At 39.0% G+C, this 25,811-nt stretch overlaps 6 protein-coding genes across 8 annotated transcripts; 4 read left to right on the top strand and 2 right to left on the bottom strand.

Moving 5' to 3' along the window:
* Positions 1-3,774: 3,774 nt before the first annotated feature.
* LOC141639163 (uncharacterized) lies at positions 3,775-5,301 on the bottom strand. The gene has a single exon (XM_074448338.1). It carries the CDS (start codon positions 5,299-5,301, stop codon positions 3,775-3,777), a length of 1,527 nt encoding a protein of 508 aa, XP_074304439.1.
* A 1,480-nt stretch (positions 5,302-6,781) lies between these two features.
* LOC141639174 (uncharacterized) lies at positions 6,782-7,478 on the top strand. The gene has a single exon (XM_074448354.1). It carries the CDS (start codon positions 6,893-6,895, stop codon positions 7,310-7,312), a length of 420 nt encoding a protein of 139 aa, XP_074304455.1. The 5' UTR covers positions 6,782-6,892; the 3' UTR covers positions 7,313-7,478.
* A 1,190-nt stretch (positions 7,479-8,668) lies between these two features.
* LOC141639173 (transcription factor bHLH121) lies at positions 8,669-11,903 on the bottom strand. 2 transcript variants are annotated; one of them, XM_074448353.1, is made up of 6 exons: positions 11,638-11,903; positions 11,036-11,246; positions 10,772-10,939; positions 10,121-10,248; positions 9,553-10,032; positions 8,669-9,187 (listed from the first exon to the last, which is right to left on the bottom strand). In XM_074448353.1, the coding sequence occupies exons 3-6, from the start codon at positions 10,914-10,916 to the stop codon at positions 9,035-9,037; spliced, it is 906 nt and encodes a 301-aa protein (XP_074304454.1). In that variant the 5' UTR covers positions 10,917-10,939; positions 11,036-11,246; positions 11,638-11,903; the 3' UTR covers positions 8,669-9,034. The 2 variants fall into 2 exon arrangements, with proteins under 2 accessions (XP_074304454.1, XP_074304453.1); XM_074448352.1 differs by lacking the exon at positions 11,036-11,246 and having other exon boundaries at positions 11,638-11,866.
* A 1,585-nt stretch (positions 11,904-13,488) lies between these two features.
* On the top strand, positions 13,489-16,334 carry LOC141639171 (protein GET1-like). Its single transcript, XM_074448350.1, has 7 exons — positions 13,489-13,776; positions 14,311-14,393; positions 14,810-14,880; positions 15,196-15,266; positions 15,352-15,433; positions 15,741-15,790; positions 15,904-16,334. Exons 1-7 carry the CDS (start codon positions 13,681-13,683, stop codon positions 15,973-15,975), a joined length of 525 nt encoding a protein of 174 aa, XP_074304451.1. The 5' UTR covers positions 13,489-13,680; the 3' UTR covers positions 15,976-16,334.
* A 1,006-nt stretch (positions 16,335-17,340) lies between these two features.
* Positions 17,341-22,543, top strand: LOC141639168 (protein XAP5 CIRCADIAN TIMEKEEPER). 2 transcript variants are annotated; one of them, XM_074448347.1, is made up of 12 exons: positions 17,341-17,763; positions 18,013-18,078; positions 18,166-18,230; positions 18,344-18,453; positions 18,871-18,949; positions 19,033-19,109; positions 19,190-19,251; positions 19,349-19,480; positions 19,593-19,646; positions 20,320-20,385; positions 21,919-21,993; positions 22,243-22,543. In XM_074448347.1, the coding sequence occupies exons 1-12, from the start codon at positions 17,593-17,595 to the stop codon at positions 22,291-22,293; spliced, it is 1,008 nt and encodes a 335-aa protein (XP_074304448.1). In that variant the 5' UTR covers positions 17,341-17,592; the 3' UTR covers positions 22,294-22,543. The 2 variants fall into 2 exon arrangements, with proteins under 2 accessions (XP_074304448.1, XP_074304447.1); XM_074448346.1 differs by having other exon boundaries at positions 18,868-18,949.
* Positions 22,544-24,097: 1,554 nt separating this feature from the next.
* On the top strand, positions 24,098-25,619 carry LOC141639169 (proline-rich protein 4-like). Its single transcript, XM_074448348.1, has 2 exons — positions 24,098-24,410; positions 24,620-25,619. Exons 1-2 carry the CDS (start codon positions 24,263-24,265, stop codon positions 25,345-25,347), a joined length of 876 nt encoding a protein of 291 aa, XP_074304449.1. The 5' UTR covers positions 24,098-24,262; the 3' UTR covers positions 25,348-25,619.
* The last annotated feature ends 192 nt before the right edge of the window (positions 25,620-25,811 follow it).

Genomic DNA, 25,811 nt, shown 5'->3' with positions numbered 1-25,811 from the left:
GAAATAAGTCGGCTAACTTGGTCATAATCTCACAGTGTCAGTCGGGTGTATTTCATCCCGGTTGCAAAACGTCGCCGACGTTTTATAACAAATCGTCGACGGTTTTTAAAAAAAAGACGACCTTACCCTTATACATCTCTCTCTCTCTCTCACCCATTCCTCACATTCACTCTAATTCAAACACTCCCCAGTTTCACGACTCCACCGCCCACCACACCACCACCACACGTCCCCGTTGCATCACCACCGCAACACCTCCACCACCACCGCAGCAACACCACAACCGCACCCCTTTTCTGCTCATTGTCCTTGTTTCAAGTAAGTCGTTTTTTTTTTTTTTTCAATTAGTTAAGTTTTAATTGTATAATTTGATTTTAATTAGGATAGTAATTTATGTTTGTGTTCATTTGAATTAATCCTTGTTTCAATTTCGTTATTCTTCCTCATTCTTGTTATTTTCCCGTTTCAATCTCGCAAATAGGCTTAGTATAGTCGATTTTTTTGTTGTTGTTGGATTGTTAATGTTAATTTTGTTTGTTGTTGATGGATTTGTTGTTGCGGGTTTTGTTGTTTTCAATGGTTTTGTTGTTGTTATCTGGTTTTCAAGGATTTGTTGATTGTTGCTGCGTCTGTCAATGGCGTTTAACAGGGGATAGGACGTTGAACATCAACGTCAACAATGGGTTGGGACGTTGAACTTCAACGTCTGTCAATGGCGTGGACGTTGAAGTTCAACGTCTGTATTGGGCTGGAACGTTGAAGTTCAACGTCTGTCAATGGCATGGACGTTGAATTTCAACGTTTGCCTGGGTTAGACGCGTACTGTTGACGTCCATTGTTGGTTGGGACGTTGGGTTTCAACGTCCATTGTTGGTTGGGACGTTGGAATTCAATGTCTGGACCATGGACGGACATTGAAATTCAATGTTCGTCCATGGTTCAGACCTTTTTTTTTTTGTTTTAACCGTCTATTTTCAATTTTAATGGTTATATATATATTTTTTTTATATTTTAATGTGTAATTTATATTTTTTGAAATTAAAAGTTGTTAATTTTATAATTTAATGTGTAATTTATATTTTTTGAAATTAAAAGTTGTTAATTTTATATTTTAATGTGTAATTTTATATTTTTTAAAATTAAAAGTTGTTAATTTTATATTTTAATGTGTAATTTATATTTTTTTTTTAAATTAAAAGTTGTTAATTTTGTATTTAAATGTGTAATTTGTATTTATTTTGTATTTAAAGTTAATAATTTTTATTGTTAGTTTTGTGTTATTTTGAATTTATTTGTATTTAAAGTAATTTTAATGTGTAATTTATATTTTTTTAAATTAAAAGTTGTTAATTTTGTATTTAAATGTGTAATTTGTATTTATTTTGTATTTAAAATTAATAATTTTTATTTTAATGTGCAATTTTTATTTTTCTTGTTTTAGAAGTTGTGTATTTTACTTATAATCGTTAAATTTATATTTATTTTTTATTAAAAGTTTTTAATTTTATGTTATTTTTTTATGAAAACTTGTTTTTATTTTAATTAACTAACTTTTTAATCTCGTAAATGCAGATGTCGAACAGCGAAGATTACATTATGACTTCACTAGGTCGTACGAAAGATCGAAGAGTAACGAGCTCTAAGCGGCGTATCCCTTTACCGTTAGCTCCTCGTCGTGGTCGGGGTAGGGGCAGGGGTAAGGGCATCGAAATACGCCCTTCTGTTGACCCTACTCCCGACGCTACTCCCGAGCCCGTTATGACCGAGATGGATTTTCCGAGTGCGTTTTATAGGCAGCCATTAGGCGATTCTGATGTTGAGGAGGAAGAGCATTTTGACCATGTGGTTGAGCAAGATGATGATGATGAGGAGGGGGAAGAGGAGGAGGAGGAGGAGGAAGAGGAGGACGATGACTCTCGTTTTCTTGACGAGGAGGCCGCCGAACTACCACCTAAGAAGGTGGTACGGGATGGTAGAGGTCGATATGTGCCGCTTGGTGACGGTTCATCTAGTAGCACGGGGAGGAAGAAGACAAAGACTCAGGATAATTCTTGGCGTCTTACGGGTCCGGTTGAGGGTGGTCCGAGTGTCCTTAGCGTCCTACGTAGCTTTGGTGGCCACGTAGCTTATGGTAGTTGGACCGGTCAGGGAATGAGATCGTGGATCACGTGTTACGAGAGACCGGGTGCTTTAGAGAAGATAAGTAAGATAAAGGTCCGTGACGGTGTTATGGAGAGAGTTAGTAAGAGTGGCCTTGGTCATTTGAGGCAGTCTTTGATGACCGGTTTGGACGAGAACCTCATTAGCGCTTTTGTAGAGAGGTGGCAGCCCGACACCAACACTTTTCATATGCCGTTTGGTGAGATTACTATCTTGTTGCATGATGTTGAGAAGATCCTTGGGATACGGGTGGATGGCATGAGGGTTATGGAGGACGGTACTACGAGGGAGGAGATCGGTATGAAGGGGAAGGTGGCCACTTTATTTGGATTGCCTCTGAAAGAGGTGAAACCACCGTTGTACAAGGGTGGTGGACTGACGGTTAAGAAGTTGATAGAGCTTGCGGAGACGGGTAACCAGCATGACTCGCTGAGGGCTTACATGATGGTATTGGTAGGACAGACTTTGTTTACGGACAAGTCTAGTGATAGGGTTATTGCCCGTATGTTGCCGTTGTTTGATCAGTTGAGTGATATCGGCACGTATGCTTGGGGGCCGCGACATTGGCCTACTTGTATCGACATTGGGGATGGCTTCGCGTAGGGAGGGTCGGGGTGTTAGCGGTTGTCTACCGTTGCTTCGTGCTTGGATATATGAGTACTTTCCCATGTTCCGACCACACTCCGGATATTATGTCGAGGGGAGACCACTTGTCGAGGCTTGGTCACGGCTTCCTAGGTTTAGGGGAGATGTTCGGTTGTTAGAGGAGCACAGGCAGAGGTTGGACGGGCTTAGGGCGGAGCACGTGACGTGGCTCCCTTATGGCGTTAGTCCTCATAGGACTTGCGATATTCTCTCTACTCGGGGTTGATTAGGTTTTTGGATATAGTAGAGCCGTACCACTGATAGGTGTCTCCGTCGGACGGGTATGTTCAGGTTATCCCGAACTCTATGCGGTTCCCGACTGTTGACTATCGTCCGGCTAAGCCGGCCTTAGGCTATAGGTTGTCTTATGGTGATTCTCCTGATTTGGAGTGGGGTTTGAGTGATGTCGAGATAGTTTTGAGAGAGCGGTTTGACCGGGCTTTGATGCCTTTTCAGTGTGATACGCGATACATGTCTTGGTATAGGAAGATTTCTCACCCGCACTTCTATCCCCCTGCACGCCGTACTCCGTTTCGCTCTCTTCCTATGAGCGAGGAGCCCGAGGTATCCCGAGCTCTTAGTCGTCATTTCTCACAGATTTATAGACAGCCTACCAAGGAGAGGAAGTGGCAATATGCGCGGAGATTGGTGGATGAGATGGAGCCGTTCTTCAGAGCCGAGGACCATGCCGAGGATGATGCTGGGGATGCTGATGATGATGATGAGGTTGTTTCATGCTGGGCGATGACACAAATAGTCCAGTTAAACAACGATGCAAAGACAAACAAATACTCCCCGTACATCCAATGGTTAGGCCCACATCCTCCACTGCTAGTGAACTCCATCCGTCTCAATGCCTCCTCGTATCTGGTAAGACCCGTAGTCAACACAACACTATCAGCAAAAAAATCCTTGTACAACTCGTATGCCTTAATCTCCCGAATACCCAACTCTCTCATGACTAAATAGTCACTTTCCCGACCCACGCAGATGCGAGACCACCCGATAACCACAATGACCATCATTACCGACATCTACCCAACCATCAAAGAAATCCCGTACTTCTTCAGGGACCGCATACTTTTTATTCCAAGTTGACAAAAATCCCTTTGTGTAGCCGGACTCCAACGGTGCACCAACCGGTCCTTGATCAAAATCACCCACCGTATGTTGAACAGATGTCGTCGCAGGAGTAGAAACTTTCGCAGCCTTCTTCCTTGCATGCTCAAATCCCGACTTGTTCCGGGTAGTAGAACCCCTCGGTCTCCCTTTGGGGTTTTCTCTAACATGAGGTGGTTTAACTTCCTCGTCTTCCGGGTGAAGACCATCTCGCAATTTCTCAATGATTACCCGTTTCTTCGCCGGGTCACAAGCTCTAGCTTCTTCAAACAGCTTCTCCAACTCATCATCATTGGTCTTGGGTTGTACACCAACATTGTCGTACTCCAAGGTCCTCCAAAAAGCATGAACATCTTCAAGATGGACCCTCTTACCCGTTCTTTGTAACTGGATCAATGCACAAGCACAAGGTAATCCATGAGTAACCTTTAGCACACATCCACAATGCTCTTCCAACACATTCCCGAGCTCTATCCCTCTCTTAATCTCTGCTTCCATTATCTCAATGGCATTGATAGACACATTTCCTTGCAACAATGAAAATACACGATCTCCATTTCGCGGCCTACTCCTCGAAACCTCCAGCTCATATCTAATCTTCGAGTGTTGCGCTTCAAGCATGGAATGAATACGAAACCACATAGTGTCAAGGTTTAGGTTATTACTCTTCAACCAAGCTTTTAAAAGTGAATGGGCGGACTCTACTCGGGAAGTTGCCGTGTTTCCGAGATGAAAGTATTGGTTTGTATAGCATTTCACGAACTTCTTCCTGTATTTACCCCATGTACTGATCACATAAAGCGCCATCTCTTCCCACGTTTCACTAAAACATTCCCAAGCGCTCCTAAACTCATCAATGGTGGATGCATTGATCACGCGGTACCAACCGCTTTTTGGACTGTGCAAAATCATATCTTTGTAGCACATCAAATTCTGCTTTGAGAGTGCTTGTTTCTCCATAGCACGGTTAATGTGCCAACGACACAAAAGGTGAGGAGTACTCGGATGAAGGGACTCAAGAGCGCCGATCAAACCCATCTCCCGATCGGTGACAAAGGCGAAAATAGATGAACCCGTACCATTTAGTAGCTCCCCTAATCTCAACAACATCCACCCATAATCGTCTTCCGACTCTGACGGAAGGAGCACCGTAGCAATTAAGAAGGAAGAACCACACGGTGTTACACCAACAACCTCAACAAGAGCAATTTTGTATTTATTTGTCTTGTATGTCGAGTCAATAAGAACCACATGTGGATAAGCACGGAACAGTTTAACCGCTTCCGGATGAGCCATAAAAACATGAGTAAGCTCCTTTGTCTCGGGATCTGTTTTGTGCCATTCCACATAATTAGAAGCAACGGCTACAGCCAACATTTGTCGAGCGGTATTGCGTGTTCCTCTAACTTCACGCCGAAACTTGTTAACCGCACTATAAATTTGGGTGCTTGTAGGTTGGGGTTTATCGGGAGTTCTTTGATGAAGACCATTTTTAATATCTTTCGGGGAATCGACGCCTTGGACTTGTTGCCTCACGAACTCTTTCTCTTCGGCATTCAAACCAAAGAAAATGCCTATGACCGTCTTTGTACTTTGTTACTTCGTGGTTGTGATATCCACCTTTCTCTGAGGTCAAAATGTTCCAAACAATCAACTCCTTTCCATTTATATCATTAGCCCTGTTAAACGGCTCGAACCCGAAACAAACACTCACACTTAGGTGTCCCTTTCTTCTTAGGCTTCTCGAATATCGGGATCGATCTTTTTCTAGTTACCGTACCTTGAACAACGAAAGTAAGAGCCTAGCAACTCGGGTTGTTTACGATTTTTGGCCCCATTTGATGCTTTTATTAAGGCAAACCCGTTATCAAAAGCTATTTTTTGAGCCCACTCAAACGCCTCATCCCGACTCGCAAAACATGTAACCGTCTCAAATAGGCGGTTGTAATTAACATCGTTTCCACCAAATTCCTCAAATGAATCCTGTTAAAACACAAAATTAATAATGATTACATGCTAAAATATGATAAAATTACTAAACTTACGAAAAAAAATAATAAAAACGAAGAAAAAACAATTTCATAGTCTGAACCAGGAGCGGACTTTGAAACTCAAAGTCCCTCACCATGGGAGACGTGAATAGTACACGTCCCACCCATGCATGGACGTGAATAGTACACGTCCAAACCATGCATGGACTTTGAGTTTCAAAGTCTCTCCATGGTAGGACGTTGATATTCAAAGTCCCTGTCCATGACGGACTTTGAATGTCCACGTCCCTGTCCATGAGGGACATTGGGTTCACACGTCCCAGTCCATGGGGGACGTTGAATGTACACGTCCCTCTCCATGAGGGACTTTGATTTTCTACGTCCTAATTGACGGGTTTGGGCGTGTTTCATTCATCCTAGTCCTAATTGTTTGTTACTAAATCGACATGTAATTCAATTATATCAACTAAATCTAATTCAATTATCATACTAAATCGATTGAAATGAAAATAGATTGTGTAATTACGTACCTCAGATTCGTTGTTAGCATTTGAAGTGGATTGCTCGTTGTTTGACATTGAATCGTTGTGTTGTTTTGTTGATGTCGATTTTTCGTGTTGTTGTTTGTTGATGTCGAGTGATTTGTCGGTTTTTTTTTTTTTTTTTTTTTTTTTGACTTGGGAGAGAATTGGGTAGAGAGAGGAAGAGTAAGGGTATGAGACGTCTTTTTTATGAAATGCGTCGACGATTTGTTATAAAACGTCGACGACGTTTTAAAGCCCTCTATTTCATTAGCCCTACCAAATTATATGGGAAAATATACCATAAATTGACTGTGTGATTGGTACAAAACCTTTTCTACCCTTTAAAACCATCTTTAAATCTCAAATCAAGCATCCACATTCCACATACTGTATCTTTAGAAACAAAAACATAAAACCCTAAAAACAAAAAAAAAAAGCAAATTGAATTAAAAAATGGTATACAGCTACTGTGATTCAAACCCATATTATATTAGAAGAAGAGAGCCGTCAATATTGGATGGTTTCAGTCTAAGACCTCTTCCGTATCCTGTGCTACTAATTCTTTTAGTAGTTTGTGTGTTTTTAGGCATGAAATTCACGTCTTCATATGAAGAAGTTGTTGAAACTACTGAGTCTCAGGTTAACTGGTTGTTATTAGCCACCCCATTAATCCTTATTTTCGCGGTAAAGTTGCTTTCATCGGTAGAAGGTCGTGGTGGGTATTCGAAGTATGATGGTCGGAAAATGGGTTACTGTAGTGGAGCAGGACGAGGAGGTGGAGGAGGAGGAGGAGGTGCATCTCCATGGGGTGTTGCTGCTTTGATTGTTTTGTTGCTTATTTTGGTTCAATTCCAGTTTAGTTTGTTTGGTTGAGACTTGAGGTATCATTTGTTGTTATGTTTCATATATTTTGATACAAAGATTGGTGTTTATATTATCAGTGAAAGAGATGTAAGTTTGATATAAGTATGAATTAGGTCAAGTTGTAAAATCATGAATGAATTTTGAGATATTGAGATTTTCAAGTTTGATTGTCAACACTACCAACTAACTTAATCGATATTCGGTGTTGGAGATGTGACCATCTTAATTCTTGTACTCGGTACTATCATCTTAGCATTCGATGATAAGTTGGTGGATTAAATTCATGATCATTAAAGGGGACCTCTATCGTTAAGTGTATGGACTAGACTAGATAAGATCTATCCTCCAATACCTTGCTTCTAATTGCAATCACATCTATAATTATTATATCAACTTTTGTTTGTATTTTGGATAATGGAATGTCCACTACTAATAGCATACATACCACTCCAAATACTGAGATGAACTAATACTCTTAACACAAATCTTTGAGATACATACGTATATGGTTACGGAATAATAGGAACGAAATTATATGCAAACACTAATCAACAAAATAACTTGTCAAACATCCAAACAGTTTCTCTTTATTTGATTAGTCACCACCACCCACAACCACAACAATGCTGCAAACCCTCAAGAAAAGGAGGCATCAGATGGATGATATATTCCAAATTTCTTCAAAGGAGAGATCCAGGACAAGTAGTAGTTATATAATCCTCCATTCATAAGTAGAAACCCTATCAGCAAAATAGCTATCAAGGGAACCAACAACATCCCGAATTGAGCATTCTTATACTCTGCATGCCCATGGTATGAAAATGACAGTAACAGAATAACAATAGAGAATATTAAAAGCAGATGAATTGGTGGAGTCGACATCGAAGACATTGCTTCAGCTCTCCAATCTACTCCTCTTCTTCTTCTTATCTCCATGCACGACTCCATTGTTTATTTTTCAGAAATATATAATTCAATGTTATTTGTTGCTGACTATGAACACCATGGTTCAATAAATAAGGAGTAATAGAGTATGCACTTTTAAGATAACATTCACGTTGGTTCTACATACACATATTCCTTGAGTAACGAATACTTGAGTCAGCTTTTCATCACAAGCTTCAATTTCTCTATACTCCAAGCATTCTTGCTCCCATAATATTCCTTAATTCCTTGTATTTTTTCTCTCTCCTTCGTAATATGCCATTTTCTTGTTAACGCAAGAAAAAAAAAAATTGAGTACAATTTAAGCTACGTAGTTTGCACACAGAATTGGCAGTCATGTAGACTTTTTTTTATCATGTTGATCCAGTTCAAACAGAGGTCTCAACTTCCTGGTCCTACCCGACTGAAAATGCCAACTAAACCAGATCATCTATGTCATCATTTCGGTGGAACGAATTCTCCGGGAAGTACATGTTTGTTTCGTATAGATTTACAGTAACTTACTAGACCTGTAGACCATACAGCATGAATACACCAGCGTCACAGACTGAGCAATTGTCAGTGCCACAAACAGCCTCTTCTAACAAGAGGAATCAATTCCTGAAACAAATCAAAGAATTAACATGCTTACACCAAGTTAATACCGATTTGGAGTATGCCTCGATGTTAGCAATGAGCCAATGACACCATGACATTGATCTGCATGACTAATAACAATTTACAAGCAGAACCAATAGAGCAGGAGTCCAGCATACCGTCACCTTCCAGAAAGACTTCCCATAAACGTTAATCACTAGCCTTGCCGCCACCAACTACACTATAAGACGAGCTATCCTGTATACTTTGGGATGAGCACCTACTCGAAGAGCTCCCTTCTGCGGTGTTGTCTTTGTTTTGGAGCAGTTTTCTACTTTCCAGTTCACCATCTACAACATTGTCCTGTATGAATAAGGTCAAACTGAATTGGTGAGCATGTTTGAATTAGTTTTCAGAAAAGGGAAAATATGCCAATAATAATCCAGAGTTTCCACCATCAAACTTCGAGTGTTCTCAATAGAATCCTATGTTTGCTCTTTTGTTCTAATTTTGCACTGTTTTTCGCTGGGAAAATGGATGCCCTGTACAAGCAATCATATATTTTGTATGGTCTAGGGATATCAAAAGGAAACTAAAACTCGGGATTAATTTTTGCAGATAAGACTATGCAGGGGTAGGGGTCTTATATCGTCAAAATTTCCTAGAAAGAAATGCCAAATTAGAGAAATAGAAATTTTAAACAGATGTATCAGAGTGCGAGATGAAACCTCATCAGTGGTTGATCCTGGTGTTTTCAGCACCAGATTTGTAGCAACGACATTGGAATCCTCATTTTTGTCTATTAGCTCTTCTGCTTCTCCAGCGGATGAATTTCTGACAGTTTGCTGGCCTGAAACTTCGGTCCTACTACCTGGCTGTGAGGAAGGAGATATATGTTGGCTAGAAAGCTGTTGAGCAAGAGGATTAGGTGTCATGTATGGCATATAAGGACACGGATTCTGGAAGATACCCGGGTTCGGGCTACTGAAATACGGGTATGGGTGCATTGATGGATGCATAGGCATTGGTGTTGGAGGGAAGGCGACTGGCATGGGATATGGATAAGTGGGTGGATGTGAAAGAAGAGAATCTGGAGCAACCCACGGAAAAGTAGAGCCAACTCTCTGTTGACATTGTGCATTGAGCCTTTCAATATCTGATTTTAAGGTTGCCTTCTCTTCCCTAAGGTCATTCTTCTCCTGTGCCAACTGGGTCAAAGAAAAAAGAAATAGAAACTTTATATAAGGAATACTTCCTCTATTTCATGAATACATATTAGCTAGCAAACAATAGTACCTCAAGAGATTCTTCGCTTAATGCAACATGTTCAGCTTTAAGTTTGTCGACTTCAGCGGTTAACTCTTTCAGAAGCTGGATTGTATCATTAAGTATGGTTGTTTTGTCATTCTTGGGCCTCTCAGCATCTGTTTTCCACGATTAACATTTATTAGACAAACTTACCAACAAAAGACCACCTAGGATAATAAGGTGTGCTTAAACTTGGGTATTTAAATGTTACTGAGTGCCTCATTAAAACAAAAGTCTTGGTCTAGCATGACTTGGACTCTGCAAACATAAATCATCATATGGAATAATTGCTACAAGGTGAGAAAATGGAAAACGGGAGAGAATGCAAAAACATACTCCGAATAAATGTACTCTTACTGTGAAACGAGCTAAAGGAATATCATCGAGTCAACACCCATGTTTATGGTAGGAAAGATTGTGGCCAAATTATGATAAAAAGTGAGATAGAAATAGGTACAACTCAACAAGTAATACTGCCTATAGAAGCTGTAAATGCTCAGTTTAACATATGTCCACAAGAGGTTTGAATTTTCCATCATACTAAAAATACTCGAGTGGGTAAATGAATGACATGGTTTGCATGTTTGACGATAAGCTAAAGTAAAAGGAAGATTAGAAAAGAGGTAAATTAAAAATGACCAAGTGTAGATCCCAACAGAGAGAAGTGCTCATTTAGCTGATCCCTTCTTTTCTTCTCGCGGCCAGCTTTCTGTCGTTTTCTTACAGCAGCTGGATCCTCAAATCCCTTTGACCATTTAAGTAATTGAAACTCTGAGTTCTCCATGACCAAAAACCAGTGAATTAGATCTGCAAGTCCAAGGTAATAGAACATGGTAGTGAATGAATAGTGAATAGTGATGGTTTCATTTCGGAAAAGACATAAGCCTAGGCACAAATTCAGACCTTGTTTCAATACAGTGTTGGAAGAGGGAGGGGGATTTAGATTTGGAAAGAAAATGATCCCCTTTCCATCCGTTATATATATTAATCAAGCATAATTCCAAAGCAATGCATTGAATAGGAAGGCAATTAGTGATGCATTCAGACACTGACAACATTATGGCCACTTAATCCAAAAACTCCCAAGAGTAACATGTCTACTCAACACCATCGCCTGAGAAAACAATAGCAGAAAGTATGAATCTTTGAGGATTGGTATCCAGTTTGATATTTCAGGATGACACAACAAAATGGCCAATTCTATATAAAACCCTAATAATTACTTCAATCTCAATAAAGATAACAGCTTGATTAGAGTAGTATAAAAAGAATTGTTTGATCAAAATTGTGATAGGTTAGCTCCAGAAACAAAATGACAGTAAAATCCCAAATTAAATTGACAAACATAATTACAAAAAATGATCCTGGAGTGGTGAGATACCTAAATAACAAGAATTGAAGCAGGTAGTACCCAGAATAATTCTTCAAAAAAAACAAGTTGAAAATAAAGCGATGAGGTAGAGTAATAAATAGGTAAAATCAATGAAGAGAAAGTTAAAACGAACCTGAAGATAAATTGAGAATGTAATATTGAACGAATAAGAATCAATTGAATAGTAGTAATAATAATAATTTGAGAGAATATAATCAGAGTTTTGTGTTGGTCATCAAAGGGGGCTATCGGCTATCGCAATAGCAACAAGATAAAGATGGATATTTCCCCAGCCCCCCTGTTTCGGTTGGGCCTCCTTTTTCACTTTTCACTTCCACGCAACTCTCTTTTGTTTTTACAACAGGAACGACTAAACCAGAGGAAAGGGAAAAAGGGCGCATAGTAATTAGGGAGCGTTTGGTTCGGGGGCTTTAGGAAAGGAAAAGAGAATCAAATGGGATATTCCATTTGTTGTTGTTTGTTTGACACAATCAAAGGGTAACCCATACCCTCCCTTACCCCCAAAACCATACTCACCCATACCCTCCACCCTCCCAGAACCCCATAACCCCCTTTCCCTTCTACTCCCTTCCACCACTGCCACCAACACAAACCATCAACCACTTCCACCAACACCCATCGTCAACCACTTCCACCAACACAACCACCATCGGCGACGCCGGCGGTCCCTCATTCCGGCGCACTCACCGGCGCTCCACGCCACCCTTCCTTTCCATTCGGACCCATATCCCCAACCACTAAACACCACACCAACACCTTCAATAACTTTCCCACCCCACCGAAACTCCCTCCCTCGCCGGTAACCTCTCTTCCCCAACACCAGATCTTGTGTTTATTAGGACGAGGGAGGAGTTTCGTGGGTGGTGGCTTATTTTTAATTGTTTGTGAGGCTTTGGGTTTTGGTGTCCGACAAGGGATATGGGAACAACGAGGTGGTTGTCGGTGAGAAAACGATGGTGGGCCGTCGGCGACACTACTATTGGTGGTCTCGATGTGGGTAGTGATGACAGGTGGTGCGTGATGGCGGTGGCAGGTGGTGGAGTTAGTTTTAATGGTGACGATTCGCTTTCTCTTTCATATCCAACCAAACAATAAAGGATATTAGGGGTGATCCCATACCTTTCCCCTTCTTACCCTTTCTTGATTTCATTCCCTTACCCTTTCCCGTACCAAACGCCGTAAGTACCAGGGGTGGTCAATCATTTATTATATATTTTCGTCATAAAATTAAAACGGGTCAAATTACACCCCCACTTATAAAAATAAGACAAACATTTTTATTAATATCCATGCATTTTGTTTGATACTTGAATCATCTTAAGATCAACACATATATGACCATCTTACATGAGAATTTGAGTCGACATTAGGGCCGGCCCTTGCCTCTCGGGTTGATTTTTGCCCGACCCGCCACAAACTAAGGCTGAGTCAGGAACAATTCTAACTCGACCCGCCTTTACACGCCCCTAATTTGATATTTGAAAATAATGTTTTTTTGGTAACCCGACCCACCAGCCCTCTACCCGCACTAGGCTCCAAATTCACCTCCATCAGGGCCGACCCAACTCGTGTTGACTCGCCCTCAGCCCGATCCGAATGTTTGACCAAGGCTAATAACCACAAATAGTTTATCCATTTTATAATTATAACAAGTTAAATACTAGAGTAGATAGGACAAAAGTTGATAGTTAAAGGAATAATAAAAGTTTGTCTTATTTATCTAAAACGAACGTATTGGTCTTATAGGAGCGTAGGGGGGACTAATGAATAGAAATTGAGTTCATCCATCTGCGTCTCAGGTATTTTAAACAGAGTCTAATTGTGTGTAGAAGTTAAAAAGACAGTGAATAAGTAGATCGAATGATGTCAAATTTGTGTATTTTTCGGCTTCAACCCGAAGCCAACCAAAATAAATTTAATATCGTGTTTATATTGACTGAATTACATAAATCAAACTCTTAACCAAAACCCGCTAATTTCGTGTTGGGTTTTCGGGTCATATACTCATATGAGTCATATCATTGTCTGCCAGCTCTAAGTCAGCGAACAAGCCGGCAACGAAGTAAGCATATAAGAAGAGTGAAGGCGGTAGTCAGGTGGAAACAAAGAAAAACAACCGGGAAAGTCGGCATCTTTGGCATTACTATCGATAACCATGGACGACGGCGCCATCACTTTGGCAGCTCCCACGATCTTCATCTTTGTCGTGCTTCTTCAACTACTCCCTACTTATTTTGACCGCCAAATCAAGGTACTTTCTTTCTCTTCTTTTCATCAACTTTACCTTTCACTGTGTTTTTTTTAATTTGTCGCCATTTATGCTGCTGCAGAGTATTAGTTTTCAGCATTCAATTCCAGTTTCGATTGTAATTTAGGTTTTCTTTACGACTTGTGCTGTTGTTTGATGAATTTTACTGGACTGAATTTGATTCCAGGATGTGTACCAATTTGTTTTTCATATAGAATCGAAACCTGATACTGTGTTCGTGTCGTCCGATATTTAATATTTTGATCAAGTAGATGTTTCTTGCATTTATAAATCAATACGGTTATTTCGATTTATGAAAGGAAGAGCATACCTTTTCTGGTAATATTTTCGAATTTGAACAACATGCAACTGGTAAGATCAGCTCAGAGCTCCCGACTTTAATCCATTTTCGAGTTTGAGCTCAAAAGATTTGTTGAGATATCTGCTCTTTTTGTTTAAGGCATTAGTTTGTAGCTTGTATTCATGAATGCATTGATATATATACTTGCTGATTTTGCCTTTTCTGATTATGTCCAGAATGTGGTAGCCACAAGTGACGAGGAAAACAAGTTACGCGCTGAAATAAAACAGCTCTTGAAAGAAGCTAGTTCCTTTTCTCAGTGAGTATCTTAAGTTGTTCTTTGTCTGATGTAATCTTGCCGAATATGAATTTGTTGTGCAAATAGATATCGAAGGATATGTAGACGTTTTAGGTATTATTAAGTTGTTATACTTTTCCAAGAACAGAACTAAGATCATTGGTACTTATGTCTCTATGCGATGGTGGCTGGTGCAAATTGTGCTGTTTGGGAAGCTAATACTTACCCGTCATACATTTCCTGAATTGGCTGTTTCATTTGGAGTGTTATTGATAATTGCCACTGGCTGACTGGCTTATCTCTGAATTAATAGATTTTGATGCAGTCGTGTGGTTGTAACATACTTATAGGGAAGGAAAATTTACACTTTTTGTGTTTGCTTTAGGTTTGATTAAATTTTTATGAACTGAACTGTTTTGTGCTTTATCTGACCCTAGACCATCAACATTTGCTCAAGCCGCGAAGCTCAGGAGAACGGCAGCAGCAAAAGAGAAAGAGCTAGCGAAATGTAAGTGTGATCTCTTCTGTTTATCGCTGGGTTTTCTTCAGCTGATAATCTCTGCATGGTGAAATTCTGCATCATTCACTAAACGGAGATACTCTAGAGTCTAGACTGCTAGCTCTTGTTGCCCACTTTTCACTTTTCAGCTGAGTTTGTATGTTATGTAGTAATGTTCCAGTGCCTATAGAAGAACATTTGCAAACTTGCTACATTAGTGTATGATGGCCTTATACTCTGAAGAGTTTTGGAAAGTATTTCATATGGATACCATGTTACCATTTTCTACCAAATTATCTGTCAAATGTTGGAACATTTATGCAGGTCAAGAACAACGGATATTGCAGAGGAAGGCATCTTACGATCCATATATGAAGTACGTGACTCCTGTAAAGGTGGGTATTTGTATCTGTAGACTGTGGCGCTACTCCTGAGTTCTTTGGAGATTGCAAGTTTTATATCAACCTGTTTGTTTTGCAGGCATTAACTTATCTTCTGCTGGCATTTTGGTTTTGGAAATCTCCTATTGCAGCAATTTCCAAAGAAGTTGTTCAACCCTTTGGTAAGGGACATCTACTATTTTGTTGTTCCCAAAAAGATGAATAATCATGGTACTAACTTTCGGTTGGAGGCTTGATTTAATCGGTTAATGTGGCATTATCTCAGTCGTTTGGATATAATGCGGCTGATGTCGTCTCAAATTGTGGTTGCAGTAACCTTCAAAACCTTAATAACTTGGTCACATGCTGTGTCCTGACCGATATTTAATACCATGGGGTCAATTACCATCATTAGTTGTTTGTGCCATAGTTTAATCCAAAAGTCAATCGAGAGTAACCTCATTTCATCATTTGTCTACCTTGGTGCAGGAAATGTTTTATCTTGGAAATCAGGCAGTGGTTCGGCAGACAAAGTGACGGTATGTGCCCCATTCTTGTAAAACCTTTTATCTCTAGTCACGTGATTGGTGAGCTGTGCTTATACGAATATAAACCGAAAACTGAAAATGTGCTCATACGAATATAATTGCAGGTTGGAATCATACCTTGGTTAATTTTGTGCACTCGAGTGAGCAAGCTCATCTGTCGAAAGGTCATCCCATAAAGACTTTAAGAGACGTGCTTTTTTGTGCTGCCACCCTTTACTCGGCAAAGGGTCTTTGATTGAGTCTTTTCATTCTGACTTAATCCACCTTTTCACCTTTCACCATTCTGTTAATACAAGCATCTTCTAATTTTCCTGTTGGATTCCCGTATTAATTCACGTGTGTTGATATTATCCCCCTTCACTTTTGAATTTTCCTTCTGACAGGATTTAGAGGTTGATCATCATGTAATTGAAACTGCGACTAATGATTCTTAGACCTTCAGCTTGTACCACTAGGTCGCGATTTAAATTTTAGATTATCATTGTTTGAACAAATATTTGTAATGGTGATGCGTTTTAGCTCCACACTTTTATAACTAGCTATGTCTCTCGTAGACAATGGATAGTACATTCATATCAAAGATCGAACTTTTAAAAAATTCCTGGCACGCGGGAAGAAGACATGTGGGAACGAGGGGAGCAAGAGCAAAGCTAGTTCATGTGGTGGGCTGTCTTCATGGTCCCCAAAAAGAGTTGTTTAATTATGCATTTATAGTTGTAATCCTTTGTTTGGAGAAAAAAAAAAGGATGAGAGGGAGGGAGCAAGAATGAAAGTATGAACAACTCTTCTTGTCTATAAAATCCTTTCTATATTGAAAGTGTTTTGATTTGGATACAATTGTCATGGTTGTAAATATTATCGTTCCCCATCTCATTAATTTTTGTTTCCTCCATACCTCACCTCACCTCACCTCTACTCTATCCCCACTAGTGCCATTATACCACTCGACCACCATGATTGGCGGATAGTCACAACCTCCCTCACCACACTAAAAACCTTAGAAAATCCTTTCAACATTGCCCGTCCCCTGACTACCATGCTATAACATCGGCATCAGCAAGACACCCTCTTTATGTTGCAAGACACCCTCTTTATGTTGATGACCACCCTCCCTTTAAACCACAATCTTCCATTTGTTTTTTCTTCTAAAAATGGTTTAGTATATAATTACCTAGCAATACGCCACATTGACAAATTGTACCTCATATCATTTGTGTGATAATCTATGGAGCCAGGTGGGGGTGGTCGGCTCCATTGAACATTGAAAATTCTGAAGAATGTCAAATCCTGATTGCATACGATAACTGTGCCATTGGATCATAACAAAATGAGTTAAAAGTAGGAGTGATAAAGCCCAATCCGAGCTTAGCTTTGCTCGACTTGTGCTCGTAAAGAAAAACTCGAGCCTGAGCCCGGACCCGAGCCGAGCTTTTAACCGAACTTTAATGGAGCCGAGCTCGAGTTACTCGAAAGCTGTCTCGTGGCGTCTCTCGTCTCATGACCCCTTTTCAAAAAAAAGGCACAAGTATAATACTTTGTTCATTGTTGTATAGCTTAGAGAAAATAAAAATACTCCGTAAAACTTAAATTGGTAGTTTAGGGCAAAAAGTGGAATACCCACCCAAAAGCCTTTGGTGGGACGACCAACAAAATCCAAAACCCACGCACGCTTCCCGGACGAGGAGTGACAACCAGTACGTAGCATCGCAAAATCCCAATTCAATTAAACAAAAACAATAAATCCAATCCCTAACCCTAAACAAGTTATCCCCAATTCTATTTATATTAAAAAAATGGCGGGAATGGGGGATGGATATGTGGGAACAGCACAAGATGCGGTGAGAATAAGGAGGTTGCAGAAACAGCGTGATGCGGAGCGTCGTAAAATCGAAGAACTCAAATCTAAGTCTGCCTCCGTCAAGGCCCAAACTGGCCTCCTTCAATTCGGCTCCGGCACTTCCGAGGTTTAGCTTTTTTATTTATTTACTCAATCCTACAACCTTCAATTTAATTAATTAATTAGTTAATTAATGTCTATGTTGTATTTTGGTGTAACTAGGGTTTTTAGTTCAAGCTTTGTTTCTTATTCTACTTTGATGAATGATGAGACTGTCTTATTAACAGTTTTGTGTGGATGAATGAATGATGTATCCTTCATATTGCAACATCAAAATTCATATACTTAAATTATTCTTCCAACATACATGTTGCAGATTCTCGAGACTGCATTCAAGAAAGAAACTATTGGTCTTGTTACAAGGGAGGAGTATGTTGAGAAGGTAGGTATTACACTACTAATTCATGCACTTTAGTATTACACTACTAAATTCATGCACTTTAATAATCGGTGGTGTTGTCTTTAATAGAGGGTCACCATTAAGACTAAAATAGAGGAGGAAGAGAAAGAGAAGCTGCAGAAGATTCAGGAAGAGTGAGTTCTTTTTTAAAATTCTGCATGCCGTTTCTCCTTGCCATCTACATGAGTGTTTTACCCTACTTTTCTCACTGGTTTGCCCTCGTTTTCTCTATTTTCTTGTCACCCAGGGAAGCTCGGCTTGAGTCAGAGAAGCGTCTAAAGAAGAAGAGGAAAACTAATTTCAGATTGTCTTTTTCTGAAGGCCTTGATGGAACGGAGGAAGAAGTTGAAGAGAGTAGTAAGCTCCGTTGATTGACTTTGCCCTTTAGTAGCTTACCGTTTATAGATGCTCTCTAAATTTTCGAGTGTATGGTGCTAACAGAATACTTGATAGCTTCACCAAATAGTTTATTCTTTTATCGATATACCTAATTTGAACTAGCAAGCATTGCGGTATCCTATTTCATGAATGAGACGTATAGTAGTACTTTAAAAACACTAATGATCATTTTGATCAAAAGTGGGTCAAGTGAATTCTTGAAATTCTTCTGGGTTTTTTCGGAAAGAACTACTCTTAGGAATGAACAAGGGAATCCTGAGTGAGTAGATGGGGTCTCGAAGGTTGATCTAGACTTGTTGTAATGTATTTTCTCTGTAACTGCATATTGACTGACATAACTTTATTGCCTTTATCTATCTGAATTCCCCACAGCAGAAAGTGAAAAGCTTGTCAAACAAAAATGTGGGAAACTTGGAAAGGATCCCACTGTTGAAACCAGCTTCTTGCCAGACAGGTCTTGCATCTCACTTTAAATGTATATTCTGGTGCCTGTCTTGCATTTAAATTTGTAACATTAGTGTTTTAAATGATGTAAAGTGAGAGAGAAGCTGAGGAACAGGCAGAAAGGGAGAGGCTGAAGAGACAATGGGCGATCGAGCAAGAAATGATTAAAAGTAAATACAAACCCTTAAAAACTTTCAAACTCAACAACCCTATATCTTCTGCTCATTGCTTTCCTGATTTAATGTTTCAGACGAGCCTCTTCAGATTACATATAGTTACTGGGATGGAAGAGGCCATCGGAAAGTGATCAAGGCTAGTGAATTTCTAGTTTCCTCTTTATGCGTCCTACATATTGTAATATTTGCATTGATCTTCAATTATTTTCTTTAATGCCATCTCACGTCTACAGGTGCGCAAAGGAGATACTATTGGGGCATTTCTGAGGGCAGTGCAGCAGCAACTTTCCCCTGACTTTCGTGAAGTCCGAACTACTTCTGTGGAAAATCTTCTTTATGTAAAAGAAGATCTGATCATACCTCATGTACTATACTTTTTTATATCATATGTTGCTTAATTTTCAAATAGTATGTGTTTTTTTCCTTTTCTTATGCTTACGAGTTACGGCTCACCATTTAGTGTTTTTGTTTCTGTAGCAACACAGTTTCTATGAGTTGATCATAAACAAGGCAAGAGGCAAAAGTGGACCGGTGAGTTTCTGTCGGTCGATCTTATTTTGGCTTAGTTAGATTACAATCTGCTATATATACCTGTTTAAGGTTGCTAATTGATGGTGCAAGGCAAAAAGATTGCAATTCAGAAAAAGTAAATAGAAATATTGATAGCTAAGAATAGGTAATCAGTTTTCTCCTCGATTATTTTTGCTACACTCCCTTTGAGATGTCTTGAAAGTTCATTAGAAGAGGATGGTTGGTTGTGAACTTATCAGAATCCGTGGTCGACTGACAAAGAACTCACTCACTACACCCACCGTTCCTGAGTAGTCACTTATCTTCATCATATTTTGACTCTTCTATCATAAGTGTATGGTATCTGATTTATTCTATGTATAGTACTTGTGGGAAGTTGTTACAGTTGCTATTTTACTATTTATCCTGGTGTTGCATACTTGCATATGATATTTTTGAACTTTGTAGATAGTAACTTCGTACTCCATAGATTTTGCATAAATACGGTGTAATATGTGCATTACTATTGGATGGACATCTTGTAAGCTTTGTTGAGATTTTGTTTGCAACTTTAGATGTGGTTTTTGATAATTCTAATATTTAGCTCTTGATGTCCTAGGGTGGAGCAATTCTCTTTGATTTATTGCTTTCTTTCAGTTTCACTGATGTTTGCTGTTTACTTTGTCTTCGACAGCTTTTCCATTTTGATGTACACGAGGATGTGCGAACAATTGCTGATGCAACTATTGAAAAAGACGAGGTACTCTTCTATTTGGTTATCTGCTTCTGTTTATCATGAATGATCATTTCTTTTGGTTATGGATATCTTGGGAGTCGCCTCTCCCCTATTGTGGTGGAGAACCTGACCCCCTTGTATCAGAGACGGCTATTCTGGGCCTTAAATGAAGTGTCCTGTCATGTCAAAATTCGGAGTGTCGGACTCATGACACCCAGCCAAAGTGAACTGCCATGTTATAACGGTTAATATAGAGACTTCGACCCTTTAGGATTTACATATATGCATCTTAGTTTGTAATAATAGATTAATAGGGATATTTGTAAGTCATACTTGAATGTTAGTTTCTGCCTGTTGAACCACGGTCATGATACGAGTATTTTTTTTGTAATATCATAGGCTTTTAAATAATATTTATCGTTATTGTGAATCGTTAATGTTTCCTACTACTAGAGCTATACTATCAAATAGCCTTCTTTAGGAGGCTTTAGTCAATGAAAATTCTCTTTCTACCATAAGATTTGTTGATAATGGAGATTGAGATTCTGGCACGCCGTCTCATGACTTTCGAAGAGTGGTAGTCGATGATCACTCGCTAGCACTTGACCTTTCAAGCTTGCATTCTTGCCTTGAGAGAAGGTTAGAGTATGCTCCACGATCCGGCTCGAGTATCGGGCAATGACATGAAGGAGCATGGGTTGAAGGAAAAAGTTTACGTGGATGATAAGGCTGTCTTTACTGTTCATCTATTTAACTCCTTTAACTTTTGTGTTTTACTTTTCGAAATCTTTCTTTTCATTGAATCTCCTTGTTCTTTCTCGATTTTTTGTTACTTCTTCCGGACCCTTCAATTTTATTTCGGTTTTCAAAATCGTTTTAATCTTTATTCTCGATTTAAATTTTAAGTTGTTATAAAAGAAATTCGGACTTCGATTTTAAAACCTACTACAAGTTTACTTGGCTTTCGTATTATGTTTCACTCCCCTTTTGTTTTTCACTTTTTCTTTTCTGTTTTTCACATTTTTGAGGTGTGCGTTCACCCATGGACGGTTCTATAGGATGATTCATGTGAGCCGACCCCAAATCATTTTGGGATTAAGGCTCTGATGTTGTTGTTGCAAGTCTCTCTTTAACCCTCATCCAAAAAGTTTTCTCGTTTTTTCTCCTTTTTTTTGCCCCACACTATCTTGCTTCGTTTTACTATTGTGTTTTTTCTCCCCTCCCTCGACTTCCTCATCGTTTTCCCACCTCATAATTATGGTTTCATACGACGATACATGCTAGCCGATCCCATACCATTTTTGGCATATTGCTTTGTTATTGTTGTAGCTTTGTATAGGTGGAATATTGATGTGGATTTGGTTGATAGTGTTATGTGGTATGGGTGATAACTGATAATTGGCTTTGAGTTTTGACAAGATCATCTGGCTATGATCTTAAAAATGGGTCCATATATCTCAAATGTCTGCATTCTACAGCTTTCATTTTTCGTAATATTTTGAAGTAATGAGGTGCATATTACAAGAAAGTGGCTCATCTTGCTTCACCCTTTTGCAGTCGCATGCCGGCAAAGTTGTAGAAAGACATTGGTATGAAAAGAACAAACACATTTTCCCTGCTTCAAGATGGGAGGTACCTTATTTTCTCTCATTTCTTCACTTGTTTGTTAAGCGTATTGTTAATCCCTTGGTTTGCTGGTATAATGGACCTTCAAATCACTTGACTATTCGTAAATAAGAGTCAGGTTATGAATTATGATTGTGGTTTTCTAGAAATTATGCCAGCACCTGAGTGGGTTTATGCTTACTCTGACGTCTATTGTAGAATGAATTGAAAATGTTCCGTATACTTGCTGATGGAGCGACATGGTCTCCTTTGCAGATATATGATGCAACCAAAAAATGGGAGCGTTACACTATTCATGGAGAATGATTGGTTTATGATGAAGATCGAGCAACCAGTCACTCTTTTGTAAAATGGATTTTGCTCTCCCCCTTTTAAAACTCAAGTATGTATCATTACCTCAAAAGAAAGAAGTAGCTTTATAGTCAGCTGTCTTTAGTATCCATTTTGTATTTGCATTATGATAACAATGAAAAAAAAAAATTGGAATGTATGTAGCACTCGGCATCCAATTCACTTATTTGACATGGTAAAACTGCTTTGCCTATTTGTCAACTTGTTATTGAGGTTTGTGTGTAAATTTGAACAGAGTATATGCTAGAATAAGTCATTCCCCCAAACCTAAACCTTTTGTTATGGTAATGTTATTTCATATTTGCATATGCGAGACGACCTGTCATAAATTGGGATAATTTGGCAAAAACGGGGCTCTACATGTAAACTAATAACCATAATCCACCTACCAATTTGCCTTTCATTTATGATATTGAGACTGTCACTGGACTCAGCTCAGTGCTTGATGAATATGCACATCACTGAGATATTAGCTTTGTTGGACTTGGGAATTTGTCTGTAGACTTTTCCCAACTTAGTTTCCTTAGGAGGAGAATATCATAACCTGCTTTATTTTTAGGTGCATTCGTTTTTGTATTTTCGGATTAGGAATTGTATGTACTAGGGAGTAATTGTTGCACATCCGTCATTTGGAGCCTCTTCGCTAATGGTCATTCAAAGAAAGCTTCTGTGGCAATTTGAAGTTTTGAACATTATGAACAAACGTATACGGGCGATCCTAGGGTGGATCGAGATGATTGCGTAAGGTTTTAGGACGAGCATTGGCGGTTCAAAGTAGATAACCAATCTCAATGACTTTGAAGCTCAATTTGCCATCTTATATTACTGAATATATTAGGACCACAATTTATCTACTCCGTATGTTTTACGGAGTATCAAGTAATGAATGAGTACAAGTTAAGAGTACTTAGTTTCTTTAACCTGTTAGGTTAACTCATTATTTCTGTGGTTCTTCCAATAAAAGCTACTGTAGAATTCTATTTCTGTACTTTTGTACCATCATATGTAGCATTAAGAAGATTACCTTTGTCAGGTTAAAGTACAAGAGAAGATTATTCGTATAGCATTTAGTGCTCTATAATGCAGCTGTACTAGCTAGGATATTAGACTTTAAATAGGCATGGCAGCTTGGAGGACCTCACATTCTCACGTACACCTAACATGCTAACATAGTAACATAGTATAGTCAATGCTTCTTCATTAACAATCCTTCACCTTTACAAAGTCTAGGATGTAAGGTTCATCTAACTCCTTTCGTCAGACCCACCAAAGTGAAGTGCACAATTGTGAACGCCACTTAGCTCAACTGCTACGGTCTTTAGCATCCATGATGACCAAGTCTTAGGGAGTGAGTTCAAGATTTAGGGACTGAAACCCAAATCTTGATCATAACTAATGATACGAGCCGTGAGATGAGGTACTCATAACCTGGTTAGATAATAGATAAGCATAAGCATCCCGATACCCTCGCGAGTCATTTTGCAACCCCAACAAGAAAAACAATGGATTGCCTTGTGGGACTTCCATTAAAATTCTAAAAATATTTGATTTTATTACTAGGAAAAAGTGTAAGTTTAATAAATACAACAAAGTAGAGTAGTTGTGAAGATACAAAGGACACACAGAATGCCAAAAACTCGTTGAAGATGTGCATGCAATTAAATTGGGAAGGAAGATGATATCTACTTTAACGGCGATTTGGGCATCCTTAATTATCTAACCTTTTTATATATTCAAGTCTAAATATGTGACTTCCATTATCAAAGTTGGTTGTATCACTCACTACGTAATCAACCCAACCCCCTTTAAATTCACTCATTTCCTTCAAACTTACACTATACATCAGAGTATCACACTAAGCTTTGTTCAGAAGATTGTCTCCTTCTTAGTAAGCTTTATTTAAGTCTAGTCTAGGTACATTTTAATGAGGATAGCACCCGTAGCGGTTGTCTTGACACTGTTGATCAGTGCGACCGTCTCATATGGCGTGCCAAAGACAGTAGAGGTCACTGGGTTTGCTGAATGTACCGACTGTCAGCAGAACAACATTCAGCACAGTCATGCTCTTAAAGGTATAACAACACCATACCATACCACCATACATACATAATTACATATGAATGCAGCTGATACATAGATACAGACCACCTTAACTCTCTTTGTTCAATCTAATTATTTATCGCATCTTTATCCAACGACAGTTTTTGATGTGATGGTTTTTAAACAACAACTGCTAATGCCTAAGCCATAAACAAAACTTGTGCTGATCTCAAATGTGCAGGTCTTAAGGTCACTATTGACTGTAAGCTTGCAAATGGCAAAGTTAAAACAAGAGGAACAGGTGAGCTTGACGAACAAGGGAAATTTCGAGTCAGTTTTCCGAAACATCTAGTTAAAGATGGGAAATTGAAGGAAGAATGTTATGCTCAACTCCATGGTGCATCAAATACACCATGCCCAACTCATAATAATGGGATTGAGTCTACAAAACTAGCCTCTTTATCTGAAACATCTGATGGAAAACATACATTTAGTCCTGCAGGAAAACTCAAGTTTAGTTCAGCTACATGCACCTCAGCCTTTTTATGGCCTCACTTCAAGTTACCCTTTTCACACTTTAAAAAACCATACACATTTCCACCAATTTGGAAGAAACCATTCCCATCCATTCCAAAGATCAACAAACCTTGTCCTCCTATTGTTCCAATCTACAAGAAGCCACTCCCACCACCTGTCCCAGTATACCATAAGCCGCTTCCTCCACCCGTACCATTATACCATAAGCCTGTTCTACCACCGGTGCCAGTATACTATAAGTCACCGAAAATGAAGAAGCCATGTCCTCCAATATTTAAGAAGAAACCAATCACTTTACCTCCGCTTCCTGAGCTGCCTCCTTTCCCTAAGAAGAAGCCATGCCCTCCTCTTCCTCAACTTCCTTTTCCTAAGTTCCCAGCTCACCCCAAATATAAAATGCCATCTTGGCCAAAATACCCTCCGCATCAATGAAATATCGTTTGCTCGTAGCATGCATCCATTTATATAATCTCTTCTCTATACTAGAAGGTTTAAGTAAATTATTTACGTCGTCAGTCGTCCAACAACAAGGTCATAGTGCTGTGTACTAGTGCAGTGAGAGCTACAGTATATTAGCTCAAAAGATTTAAAGTAGTAAATGTAATGGATAACGTCATGTAGTATCACAAATGTTGTAATGCCATATGTGGTTGTAGTATGCTTTATTTTGCCGTTGTCAAATGGAACTTGTCACAAATTGGGTTGATTGAGGAGTTGTTTTTCATTGTCGATATTGATGTGGTAACAATAAGCTCAATTAAGTTTCTTACAAAAATATCAAATAATCCAATTGATAACTAGCATATATTGAATACGATATTTTCATTATACGATATCAAATTGTCAAAATAAAATAAAACTCAAAAATAAATGATATATTCAAGTTATTTTCGGTT

This window comes from Silene latifolia, unplaced genomic scaffold (genome assembly GCF_048544455.1).
Source record: "Silene latifolia isolate original U9 population unplaced genomic scaffold, ASM4854445v1 scaffold_290, whole genome shotgun sequence".
Classification (NCBI taxonomy): Eukaryota; Viridiplantae; Streptophyta; class Magnoliopsida; order Caryophyllales; family Caryophyllaceae; genus Silene; species Silene latifolia.
This window is presented reverse-complemented; position numbering and strand designations above follow the sequence as displayed.